General features: G+C 42.3%; 1 protein-coding gene across 1 annotated transcript; it reads right to left on the bottom strand.

Moving 5' to 3' along the window:
• Positions 1-9,555: 9,555 nt before the first annotated feature.
• Positions 9,556-12,818, bottom strand: june (JunE proto-oncogene, AP-1 transcription factor subunit). Its single transcript, XM_052100850.1, has 2 exons — positions 12,590-12,818; positions 9,556-12,247 (listed from the first exon to the last, which is right to left on the bottom strand). The coding sequence occupies exon 2, from the start codon at positions 12,083-12,085 to the stop codon at positions 11,081-11,083; it is 1,005 nt and encodes a 334-aa protein (XP_051956810.1). The 5' UTR covers positions 12,086-12,247; positions 12,590-12,818; the 3' UTR covers positions 9,556-11,080.
• Positions 12,819-13,754: the final 936 nt, after the last annotated feature.

The following is a 13,754-nucleotide window of genomic DNA, read 5'->3' as shown; positions in this document are numbered from 1 at the left end:
GGTGTGGGTGGTCCGAGGGGGCGTACCCGGCGGAGCTGCACCCGCTGCCATCCCCAAATCGCTTCCATCATCAACCGCATCGTCCACAATCACGTGGGAAGAAGGAGCAATGCGGGGGGTGGCTGGAGTGGCATTCTTACGGTTGTAAGCAAGCCGCGACCGCAACGTTGTCATGGTCATGTTCTCGCAGTGAGAACATGAACCATCCACAAACGCAGCCTCGGTGTGATCGCTACCCAGGCACACGAGACAATGCCTGTGGCCGTCTCAAGCGGAGAGCACTCTACCGCATCCAGAAACAACACAGGGGCGGAAAGGCATCTTTATAAAGACGTGTCCTTAAAAGGACGTTCAACACCGCTGTGTTTTGCTCTTTTAGAGGAAATTACTCTTTTAAATAAAATCACTCTTTTTAGAAAAAAACTCATGAGAGTTTTTTAATCTGCACTATCGAAGTGCCCAGGGGCAGGAATGCACAGCCGTGCAAACAGGAGAAAGCCGCTGTCGTGCACCGTAGAATCCAACAGCATGCAGCAGAGGAATGTCAGGAACTCGGTGTGTAATACGCAGCAACTGCAGACACGACCATCGGCTCCGAAGAAATTTTCTGAATGAACTCCCGTATTTGCGTCGCTTAAATACCTGTATGTCCGGGGGCGGGATATGCAAATATTGGCTGCCAACTTCTCATTGGCCTTTTTTCATAGATCAAAGGTGGATAACGCCGCTCAAGAGAGACCCCTAGTGTCGCTTCTCTGACACAACTTGGAGAGAGCGACAGAAGGGGAACTGTTGTTTCAGACTGCAGGTTGACATCACTGGATACGTTTACATGCAATAATCTGGTAATAATCTTACTGACAGCTCAATGACATTCAAGTATTCTATCCACATTATTTTGCAACACAGAAGTGAGCAGCGGTGCGGAGGACACTGGAGGTTAAGTCATGCACTAAATAGGGAGCAAGGGAGCATCCTATAGCTCTCTATAACTGTTCTGAGACCAGTGCAGACAGACAGCACACTGGAAGTTAAGTCATGCACTAAATAGGGAGCAAGGGAGCATCCTATAGCTCTCTATAACTGTTCTAAGACCAGTGCAGACAGACAGCACACTGGAGGTTAAGTCATGCACTAAATAGGGAGCAAGGGAGCATCCTATAGCTCTCTGTAACTGTTCTGAGACCAGTGCAGACAGACAGCACACTGGAGGTTAAGTCATACACTAAATAGGGAGCAAGGGAGCATCCTATAGCTCTCCTATAACTGTTCTGAGACCAGTGCAGACAGACAGCACACTGGAGGTTAAGTCATACACTAAATAGGGAGCAAGGGAGCATCCTATAGCTCTCTATAACTGTTCTGAGACCAGTGCAGACAGACAGCACACTGGAGGTTAAGTCATACACCAAATAGGGAGCAAGGGAGCATCCTATAGCTCTCTATAACTGTTCTGAGACCAGTGCAGACAGACAGCACACTGGAGGTTAAGTCATGCACTAAATAGGGAGCAAGGGAGCATCCTATAGCTCTCTATAACTGTTCTGAGACCAGTGCAGACAGACAGCACACTGGAGATTAAGTCATGCACTAAATAGGGAGCAAGGGAGCATCCTATATCTCTCCTATAACTGTTCTGAGACCAGTGCAGACAGACAGCACACTGGAGGTTAAGTCATGCACTAAATAGGGAGCAAGGGAGCATCCTATAGCTCTCCTATAACTGTTCTGAGAACAGTGCAGACAGACAGCACACTGGAGGTTAAGTCATACACTAAATAGGGAGCAAGGGAGCATCCTATATCTCTCCTATAACTGTTTTGAGACCAGTGCAGACAGACAGCACACTGGAGGTTAAGTCATACACTAAATAGGGAGCAAGGGAGCATCCTATATCTCTCCTATAACTGTTCTGAGACCAGTGCAGACAGACAGCACACTGGAGGTTAAGTCATGCACTAAATAGGGAGCAAGGGAGCATCCTATAGCTCTCCTATAACTGTTCTGAGAACAGTGCAGACAGACAGCACACTGGAGGTTAAGTCATGCACTAAATAGGGAGCAAGGGAGCATCCTATATCTCTCTATAACTGTTCTGAGACCAGTGCAGACAGACAGCACACTGGAGGTTAAGTCATACACCAAATAGGGAGCAAGGGAGCATCCTATAGCTCTCTATAACTGTTCTGAGACCAGTGCAGACAGACAGCACACTGGAGGTTAAGTCATGCACTAAATAGGGAGCAAGGGAGCATCCTATAGCTCTCCTATAACTGTTCTGAGACCAGTGCAGACAGACACCACACTGGAGGTTAAGTCATGCACTAAATAGGGAGCAAGGGAGCATCCTATATCTCTCTATAACTGTTCTGAGACCAGTGCAGACAGACACCACACTGGAGGTTAAGTCATACACTAAATAGGGAGCAAGGGAGCATCTTATAGCTCTCTATAACTGTTCTGAGACCAGTGCAGACAGACAGCACACTGGAGATTAAGTCATGCACTAAATAGGGAGCAAGGGAGCATCCTATATCTCTCCTATAACTGTTCTGAGACCAGTGCAGACAGACAGCACACTGGAGGTTAAGTCATGCACTAAATAGGGATCAAGGGAGCATCCTATATCTCTCCTATAACTGTTCTGAGACCAGTGCAGACAGACAGCACACTGGAGGTTAAGTCATGCACTAAATAGGGAGCAAGGGAGCATCCTATAACTCTCTATAACTGTTCTGAGACCAGTGCAGACAGACAGCACACTGGAGGTTAAGTCATGCACTAAATAGGGAGCAAGGGAGCATCCTATAGCTCTCTATAACTGTTCTGAGACCAGTGCAGACAGACAGCACACTGGAGGTTAAGTCATGCATTAAATAGGGAGCAAGGGAGCATCCTATAGCTCTCCTATAACTGTTCTGAGACCAGTGCAGACAGACAGCACACTGGAGGTTAAGTCATGCATTAAATAGGGAGCAAGGGAGCATCCTGTAGCTCTCCTATAACTGTTCTGAGACCAGTGCAGACAGACAGCACACTGGAGGTTAAGTCATGTATTAAATAGGGAGCAAGGGAGCATCCTATAGCTCTCCTATAACTGTTCTGAGACCAGTGCAGACAGACAGCACACTGGAGGTTAAGTCATGCATTAAATAGGGAGCAAGGGAGCATCCTATAGCTCTCCTATAACTGTTCTGAGACCAGTGCAGACAGACAGCACACTGGAGGTTAAGTCATGCATTAAATAGGGAGCAAGGGAGCATCCTATAGCTCTGCTATAACTGTTCTGAGACCAGTGCAGACAGACAGCACACTGGAGGTTAAGTCATGCATTAAATAGGGAGCAAGGGAGCATCCTATAGCTCTCCTATAACTGTTCTGAGACCAGTGTAGACAGACAGCACACTGGAGGTTAAGTCATGCATTAAATAGGGAGCAAGGGAGCATCCTATAGCTCTCCTATAACTGTTCTGAGACCAGTGCAGACAGACAGCACACTGGAGGTTAAGTCATGCATTAAATAGGGAGCAAGGGAGCATCCTATAGCTCTCCTATAACTGTTCTGAGACCAGTGCAGACAGACAGCACACTGGAGGTTAAGTCATGCATTAAATAGGGAGCAAGGGAGCATCCTATAGCTCTCCTATAACTGTTCTGAGACCAGTGCAGACTGAAAGCACACTTCAGGTTAAGTTTCATTTAAAATTTCACAGTTTAGTCCTCATATGAGGACATCAAAGTTTAGGAAAACAATTTGGTCTAAAAAAACAAATTTAATATAAATATAAATAAATACATATTTATTGGAAATGACACAAAATTCAGTGTTGGATTCTCCAGTATTATTAAGCGCTCGCCCTGTTTATTCTGTATGTTGTTTCATGAAGTGTTGTTTGTATCTCTCCCCTGCACCTCCAGACAGAGATGCCGGATTACTGCAGCAGGAATGGGCATGAGGGGGCGGAGAAGCCAGACAGGATGTTGGGACGGTGGTTTTAATTCTCTTCGTTACAGAGTAAAATGAGTAACAGACGAAGAACGCTTTTCTGGCATATTTTTAGATATGAACAAAGCAAATTCATAAATTACCGAAGTCGGTTCCTCGCAGTGGTTTTCTCCACCGTTCTCCGCCTCCATGAGTGATGCACTTCACCTGTGCACAGGTTTTGTTCAGAGTAATACACATATAAACATGTTTCATTGCAATGTTTAAAGTACAAATAAACAGTATTTCAATTGGATTGAATTTATTCAGAATGAACCGTGAACACTCGTGTCGAGCGGCGACTTCACGAAGGGAACACGATCCGTGTACGGGCAGAATACATGAATGTGTTTGTGTATAAAGAACATCAGCATGATGAAAAACAATGTGCTCCAGATTAATATTATCTGTGTTGGAAAATGTTTCTGGATCATTCTCTTATGTCACACTTTTCCTCGTGTTTAAGTCACTTTGGCCGAGAGTGAACCTCCAGGATCTGGAAGAAGAACTGATCCCATTTATTGGAACTAAACCAGCGTTATCTGTCTGTCATAAATCTTCCATGAAAGTTGATCTGTAATAATCGACTCACTTATCTGCGATATAAACTATCACAATGAGAAATATAAAAGATCATTCAGGCATCAGAACAATGTCACAGTGACACAACATACAGAACAGGAACTCATATCTGTGATTAATGTGTGCAAAAGGACAACATTTCTCTTGAAGTGGGAAATGGGAGAGCAAATACACTGTAATCGTACATTCATCAGCAGTTACAGGAAGTGATATTCACAGAAGACGCTCCTAATATGGTCATATTGTAGTTGTGTGTCTGTACAAAGATACATGTGTGTGTTTAGGACCGGACGGGGGTGCGTTCACAGTTCCTGACTGTGTGTACCTCTGGACTACAGTTTAGAATGTGTTGTAGGTCCCTGGAATCGTCCCCACCTCTCACCCCAGTAGCTACAGCCGGCCTCCTGTAGACTCGAGCATGTCAAGACAACAGCTGTTGCCACGGTGACGGCAGGAGTGTTCACCTGAAATAGCAGAGTATGGCGATTGTGTGTGTGGATCTGATCGCTCGACTCTCTGCCTGCTCTCACTTCTGAGCCTGTATATGGAGCTGCCTTTAAAACTGTTCTGAGACCATTTATTAAAAAACACTTTCAGTTAAACCATGAAATGATTAAGCAGCGAATCATCTGTCTAAGCTTTAGCATGCAGCTGGTTACATTTTCATCTTTTATTAAAGACACAGTCTAAACACACACACACACACACACACACACACACACACACACACACACACACACACACACACACACACACACACACACACACACACACTCATACACACATATGTTCACAAACACACTCACACACACACACACACACACACACACACACACACACATGTTGTGTTTCCATGTTTTATGGGGACTTTCCATAGACATAATGGTTTTTATACTGTACAAACTTTATATTCTATCCCCTAAACCTAACCCTACCCCTAAACCTAACCCTCACAGAAAACTTTCTGCATTTTTACATTTTCAAAAAACATCATTTAGTATGATTTATAAGCTGTTTTCCTCATGGGGACCGACAAAATGTCCCCACAAGGTCAAACATTTCGGGTTTTACTATCCTTATGGGGACATTTGGTCCCCACAAAGTGATAAATACACGCTCTCTCATACACACATATGCTCACAAACACACTCACACACACACACAAACTCATACACACACACACACACACACACTCACACACCACACACACATACACACACACTCACAGACACACACACTCACAGACAGACACACACACACACACTCATACACACACACACACTCACACACACACACACATACACACCACACACACTCATACACACACACACTCACACACACACACACTCATACACACATACGCTCACAAACACACTCACACACACACACACACACACACACTCACACACACACACACTCACAGACAGACACACACACACACTCATACACACACACACACACACACACACTCACACACACACACACACATACACACACACTCACAGACAGACACACACACACTCATACACACACACACACACACACACTCACACACACACACACACACACACACACACACTCACACACACACACTCATACACACACACACACACAAACACACACACTCACAGACAGACACAAACACACTCACACACACACACACACACACTCATACACACACACACACACACACACACTCACACACACACACACACATACACACACACTCACAGACAGCACACACACACACACACACACTCACAGACAGACACACACACACTCATACACACACACACACACACACACACTCACACACACACACACTCATACACACACACACACACAAACACACACACACACATGCTTTACTGGAAGTGTTGGTGCGGTTGATGGGAAAGGCCTGAGATGGGATGGTGGGCGGCTGAGCGATGGATGACTGGATGACACTGATTCTGACACACACTGTTCCCAGATCAGCACAAGTTAAACTCAATCAGCATTTGTGGCAGAATGTTGTAAGTGTGTCACTGTAACAGATTTTTGCTTTTTTAAAGAAAATGAGGAACAAGTCAAAATGATTTTTGTGGTAATCAACATTATTGAGTTTAACTTGTGCTGAACCCGGAATATTCCTTTAAGACTTCTGCTCAGACTGGATTCATCTTTCAAGGGTTTATTGTTCTAGCAGCTTCTCTGCTTGTTCTTCCCTTTTCTTCTGTGTTAATTTTGGCTTTGTTTCTCAGTGTTTACTCATATCTGGAGTGATGATGTCATTCTGTATTACTGTTACAGTCACTTGCATTCAAAGTCATGTAGGTTTAAGACTCTTCATCATGTTAAAGGTGCTGTAAGCGGCTGCTCCCTGAAAGATATTAATGAAATAAGTGAGATATCTCAGCGGTCTCTGTGACGCTCTAGACTCTGTAAACAACAAACAAAAACATGTCTGCGGTCTCTGACGCTTTCTGCCTGTCAATCATCACGTGTGTTCTCATGGTATTGTATCTGCAGTGAATTATTGAGGCTTAATGACGTTTTATGCCGTGTTGTTCGTAACAGTTGCCACTAGAGGGCGCTGTTTCACTGCTGTTAATTGTGACAAATGTTTCAGCTTGACGTCGGTCTCAATAAAACTTGGTTTGTATCTTTGAACTGTGGGTTTTGGGAAGAGAGGCGTGGCTAATCCAATGGCAAGCGTGTCATTTTATCAATCCATTGGTTGATTCCGCTGCAGATTATAAACACTGAGATAAAACAACATTGATTTAACCAGTCATGTGACTTCAGATCTGTTTGTCTAACCAATGGAAGTGAGTTTGTGTTTGGTGACATTAGCGGAACAGCTACAGACTTGAATTATCTTTAACATGTTTCTGAAATACCAAAACATTTATTTGATTGTTCACAGAGAAGATCTGAATAATAAAATACAAGACACACAACTATAGAATGAGCTTTGACATGAGCAGGACGACTGTATAGAAACGACTTCTTTTATTGTTGATAAAAAGAAAACAACAGAACAATGAACAACATTTGAAGAGTGACAATTATTGAGAACCAAATAAACCAAATAATGCAACAAAGCATCGTTAGTCACATGATCCATCTTTCTATTTGTCCGCGTCACTCCACGAGAAACAATAATAAATGATACGCCAGAATCCACCATTAAAATCTCACATCAGTATGAGCCGTTCTTCTGGAATATTCATATTTATCTTGCACTTCAAACACTTTTAAACTCTTGAGTTGTGCAGGTTTGATTGGAGATCATCTGCACACACACACACACAGTGTTCATCAAAGATCTCATTATAGTCATGTTCAAAGCTCCAGTAAATATATATGACACACGCTAAAGATAAAAAACACATTGTACTTGTAGTCTGTCCAAATATTCTTTGTTTTAAAATGAACATTGTTACACTTTATACTTTTAAAAGCACACAATCAGTCTTTAGAGTTAAATCAGTACACAGCCCACAAAACAACACAAACACAACACGCATCATGTGACACGTATCCCATCAGGCCACAGCGACTGTACAGAACATGTGATGTCAGAGGTGAAAAACAATGTACCTACAGTGTGTGTGTGTGTGAGTGAGTGTGTGTGTAAGAGTGTGTGAGAGTGTGTAAAAGAGTGTGTGTGTGTGTAAGAGTGTGTGAGAGTGTGTAAGAGTGTGTGTGTGTGTGTGTAAGAGTGTGTGAGAGTGTGTAAGAGTGTGTGTGTGTGTGTGTGTGTGTGTGTGTGTGTGTAAAAGAGTGTGTGTGTGTGTGTGTGTAAGAGTGTGTGTGTGTGTAAGAGTGTGTGTAAGAGTGTGTGAGAGTGTGTAAGAGTGTGTGTAAGAGTGTGTGACAGTGTGTAAGAGTGTGTGTGTGTGTGTGTGTGTATGTGTGAGCATGTATTTATCACTTTGTGGGGACCAAATGTCCCCATAAGGATAGTAAAACCCGAAATTTTTGACCTTGTGGGGACATTTTGTCGGTCCCCATGAGGAAAACAGCTTATAAATCATACTAAATTATGTTTTTTGAAAATGTAAAAATGCAGAAAGTTTTCTGTGAGGGTTAGGTTTAGGGGTAGGGTTAGGTTTAGGGGACAGAATATAAAGTTTGTACAGTATAAAAACCATTATGTCTATGGAAAGTCCTCATAAAACATGGAAACACAACATGTGTGTGTGTGTGTGTGTAAGTGTGTGTGTGTGTGTAAGTGTAAGTGTAAGAGTGTGTGTGTGTGAGTGAGTGTGTGTGTAAGTGTGTGTGTGTAAGTGTAAGAGTGTGTGTGTGTGAGTGAGTGTGTGTGTAAGTGTGTGTGTGTAAGTGTAAGAGTGTGTGTGTGAGTGAGTGAGTGTGTGTGTTAGTGTGTGTGTGTAAGAGTGTGTGTGTGTGTGTGTGTGTGTGTGTGTGTGTGTGTAAGAGTGTGTGTGTGTGTGTGTAAGTGTAAGAGTGTGTGTGTGTGTGTGAGTGTGTGTGTGTGTGTATAAGTGTAAGAGTGTGTGTGTGTGTGTGTGAGTGTGTGTGTGAGTGTGTGTGTAAGAGTGTGTGTGTGTGTGTGTGTGTGTGTGTGTGTAAGTGTGTGTGTGTGTGTGTGTGTGTGTGTGTGTGTGTGTGTGTAAGTGTAAGAGTGTGTGTGTGAGTGAGTGAGTGTGTGTGTTAGTGTGTGTGTAAGCAAACGTGACTGGACTCACACTTCACCAGTGACACACAAATGCTCAGAGCGGCACAATGCTCAATAATACCACTTCAATAAATAAAGTATTCACAATCATAAAAAGCATATGAAGCACATACAGTATTTTACACACACACACTATTTCTAAATGAAACTTTCAAAAACAATTTTGTACAAAAATACACAACGTTTGTGACATCAAAAACCTTTTTCAAGTTTCAAAAAATAAATATTTCCTCGATGCACAAAGTTATTTGACAGTTTTAATGCCTGTGTCAGGCATCCCCATGAAATCAATGTGATTGATTACACACACTCACACACAGAGACACACACACACACACACACACACACACACACACACACACTCACACACACACACACACACACACACACACACACACACACACACACACACACACACATATATATCTATAATGTCCATGAAGGGTCAGAAATGCATTCAACAGTAATTCTGTGTTCAACACGACTGTCTGACAAGAGCTTTAAATCACTGAAATGTAAAGTGAGTTTTGTGAATATATCAAGTATGATTTTAATCTTGTCGTGATTTTACCCAAAATCTTGAATTTCATTCATTTCTTTTCAGATGTAATTATAGTTAAAACTGTCATCACAGAGGATAAATATTAGACATCATTTAATGTTCTTTTCATTTATGTGCAATTATCAATTTCCCAAAACATAAACGTGTCAATAAGACACTAGTATCGCTCGATGCGCTCCTCTCCACAGAAAACATAAATACTAATTCTGCATAAATAAAACTGCTTCATTATTCGTACAAAAGAATAAAGAAAGAAAATACTATTGATCAAAAGCCCTTTTCTAGTCGCTCTGATTTCAGGTCAGTTTTGAGTTGAACCTTCACCGTTCCTCCAGCTTAACACGGCATTAACACTCATTAGATTACGGCAAACACACACTATTAACCCATTATTGTCTCCGGAGGAACATTCACATGACCTCGATGTCTGCTCTTATAGTATTCAGTGTCTCAACAGAAATACTTCAATAAAGTCTCGGTTGGTATAAAACTGTTTCTCTTGTAATCACAAATTGCACAATATCAAACCAACAAACAAACAAACAGCTGTAAAATTGTTATTGAGACAAAGTGACATAATAAACCAAGATATTTCAGAATAGACTCATCAAACCAGTATAACAGGATTTAATATCGCTTCATTTTCAGACTTCAAACACGGACTCAACGAGGGCAACAATTCGTCCTTATGACCCTTTCAGGACCTCTGGAAACGTCCACATAATAGTGCATGTCATTACACACCGAAAATATAAAGTTCTCCAGCAGCTGAATGAGATGCTGATCATTAAGGGGAAATAAAACCTCGGAGCGCTGTTGCTCCTTGAAGTGGAAAATCACATATTTAGTTACAAGCGAGTCGATGAGTCTTCCTCTAGACAAGAGGGAAAGAAATATCATTCAAGTGTCCAAAACAGATCCATATTTGTTCCCTTATTTTACCCCAAATGCAGTGCATCATTAGCAGCCCGTTTCCTCAGGCGTCCACGGACCGGAACAACTTCAAATCCCAAGAACGTTCCAGAACAGACTCCCTTCTTTGAGTGTGCAGATGTTTCCAAGAAGGACTTGGAGTTCCCAAATATCTGATTGAAAGAGTCTCACCCACGCGTGCCATCGATGAGGCAGGATGGGTCTCACCCCGTCTCTGCTGCTCTATGTGTCATTTTATCAGGGTTGAGTGAGACGGAGAGCGAGTGTGAGAGAGCGGGCAGAAGATAAAGACAGAATAGAGTCATAAAACACTTTAGTATGTGATGTTGTTTCAGCAGCTGGTACTCTCCCCGCTTTTGGCCATACCGGTGGAGCTGACGGCGATCTGGCAGCCGTTCGTGACGTGATTCATCACTTTCTGTTTGAGTTGTGCCACCTGCTCGCGCAGGATGCTGGCGGTGGAGGCCAGGTCCGAGTTCTGCGTCTTCAGCACCTTCACCTTCTCCTCCAGGCGCGAGATCCGCTCCAGCTTCCTCTTGCGGCACTTGGAGGCGGCGATGCGATTTCGCAACTTCTTACGCTCCGCCTTGATTCTCTCCTGCGTCTCCAGGTCGATGGGAGACAGCGATGGGGGGGAGCTGGCGGGGTCTCCTCCGGGAGGGTGAGGGACCTCGGGCACCGTCTGAGGAGCATCCAGACCTCGCCCTGGAGGGTGGTGACCCCCGTGAGCCGAGGCGTGGGCCGCAGAGGTGTAGGCAATCTGCCCGCTGGCGTACGCGGAGGATAACTGATTGGGGTTGTAGCTGCTCAAGTTGGTATAAATGGGCATTTCGCCACTAGACATCAGGTTCCTCTGGTACGATCCCTGGAGGGAGGAAGTGGGGGACATTGGCGCTCCAACCAGTTGGTTCTGTTTGTGTAGATCAGCCAGAGCTTTGACAAAGCCGTCGGCAAACCCTTCCTGTTCGTTTGTGGCCTGGTTTCTGTACATGAAAGGATTAGCAGACGCGTTTGGAGCCGGGCTTGTCGTAACCAGTCCCTGGTTGGACTGGATAATCAGGTGTTCCAGATCCGGGGACGACAGCTTCAGGAGGTTCATGTCTGGGGAAGACATGGGATTGGTGCTCATACCGAGGCCGTTCGGGTTGATGTTGCTCGCGGTTTGTCCCTGCAACAGTTTGAGGCTCAAGTTATTTCCCACGCTGTTGGAGAAATTGTGCGCCATGTTCTTTTTGCTCATCATCTTGTGGCCTTGGTATCGATCGTAGTCTGGAATTTGCCCAAAGTTTGGAACGCTCTCATCGTGATAGAAGGGCGTTTCCATCTTCCCTGTCATTGACACAGCAAGACAGATTCTTCACAAGACATAATCTGGCTAGAAACTTCCGGAGATTGAAGGTTTTAACCTGTGTACATAGTCCAGAACGGAGGGGGGAAATAATCAAAGAGTTGCTCAAATTCGGATGGTCTTTAGAATTCAGAAATCCCCAAATTAACCCTATAAGAGATCCATAAGAGAGAAAAGATCGATCAATATTGATATAAAACATGACATACTAATGAATCAAACATGGCATGTGTATACAGTCATTTAACATGTATCACACAACATACACGAAGTGTTTTACTGGCATCTAAGCAGGGTAAATACCGGCTTACACAACACGAGAATCATTGTGTTCCTCTATATGACTGTAATTCAGGGGATTAAACGAGGAAGCGTCATTACACGAGTTCTTCTCCTCCATAAACAAGGTTGAATGTCAGCTGACAGCTTTATACTTTATTCATTAATCAATAATCATGTTGATCAGTATTGATGAATAAAACAGTCGCTTACTGAGGAAACCCGCAGCTGGAGATCGATCAGCTCAGATCCGGATCCATGAAACAATCCAGTGAGTCAAAGATGAATCATAAAACATCTGTTACACGCGCGTCATGTTACTGTAAAGCGACGGAGAAGATCGTGCGATGAATCCAACGCGCTCGTGTACGCGTCGATCTCTCTGAAGCGCGTCGAAAGAAAGCGCGTCCGTCTCGCAGCGCGCCGTTTCCTCGTCTGAGCGACTGTGGCACTTTCTGCTGTTCTGATCATTAGTAAAACACGCCTTTCTCTTCCCTTCAGTTCCTGAAACTGACTGTGAGACGCGCCTCCTCCCGCGAGAGCGTCGCGTTTATTGGCCGCTTGAGCGCCTGAGCGCAGCGATACTGATGAAGGTTACAGAGGATGTGCTATATTATATTTATATGTTAAAGTGCTATATTATATTTATATGTTAAAGTGCTATATTATATTTACATGTTAAAGTGCTATATTATATTTACATGTTAAAGTGCTATATTATATTTACATGTTAAAGTGCTATATTATATTTACATGTTAAAGTGCTATATTATATTTATATGTTAAAGTGCTATATTATATTTATATGTTAAAGTGCTATATTATATTTACATGTTAAAGTGCTATATTATATTTATATGTTAAAGTGCTATATTATATTTATATGTTAAAGTGCTATATTATATTTATATGTTAAAGTGCTATATTATATTTATATGTTAAAAGTGCTATATTATATTTATATGTTAAAGTGCTATATTATATTTATATGTTAAAGTGCTATATTATATTTACATGTTAAAGTGCTATATTATATTTACATGTTAAAGTGCTATATTATATTTATATGTTAAAGTGCTATATTATATTTATATGTTAAAGTGCTATATTATATTTATATGTTAAAGTGCTATATTATATTTATATGTTAAAAGTGCTATATTATATTTACATGTTAAAGTGCTATATTATATTTATATGTTAAAGTGCTATATTATATTTACATGTTAAAAGTGCTATATTATATTTATATGTTAAAAGTGCTATATTATATTTACATGTTAAAGTGCTATATTATATTTATATGTTAAAAGTGCTATATTATATTTACATGTTAAAGTGCTATATTATATTTATATGTTAAAGTGCTATATTATAT

This window comes from Xyrauchen texanus, chromosome 3 (assembly GCF_025860055.1).
Source record: "Xyrauchen texanus isolate HMW12.3.18 chromosome 3, RBS_HiC_50CHRs, whole genome shotgun sequence".
Taxonomy (NCBI): domain Eukaryota; kingdom Metazoa; phylum Chordata; class Actinopteri; order Cypriniformes; family Catostomidae; genus Xyrauchen; species Xyrauchen texanus.
The sequence above is the reverse complement of the archived record's forward strand: the minus strand, read 5'-3'. Positions and strand labels throughout refer to the sequence as shown.

Bases quoted from the DNA above. Each gene is read 5' to 3' on its own strand.
- june (XM_052100850.1), bottom strand. From the start codon at position 12,085: ATGACAGGGAAGATGGAAACGCCCTTCTATCACGATGAGAGCGTTCCA.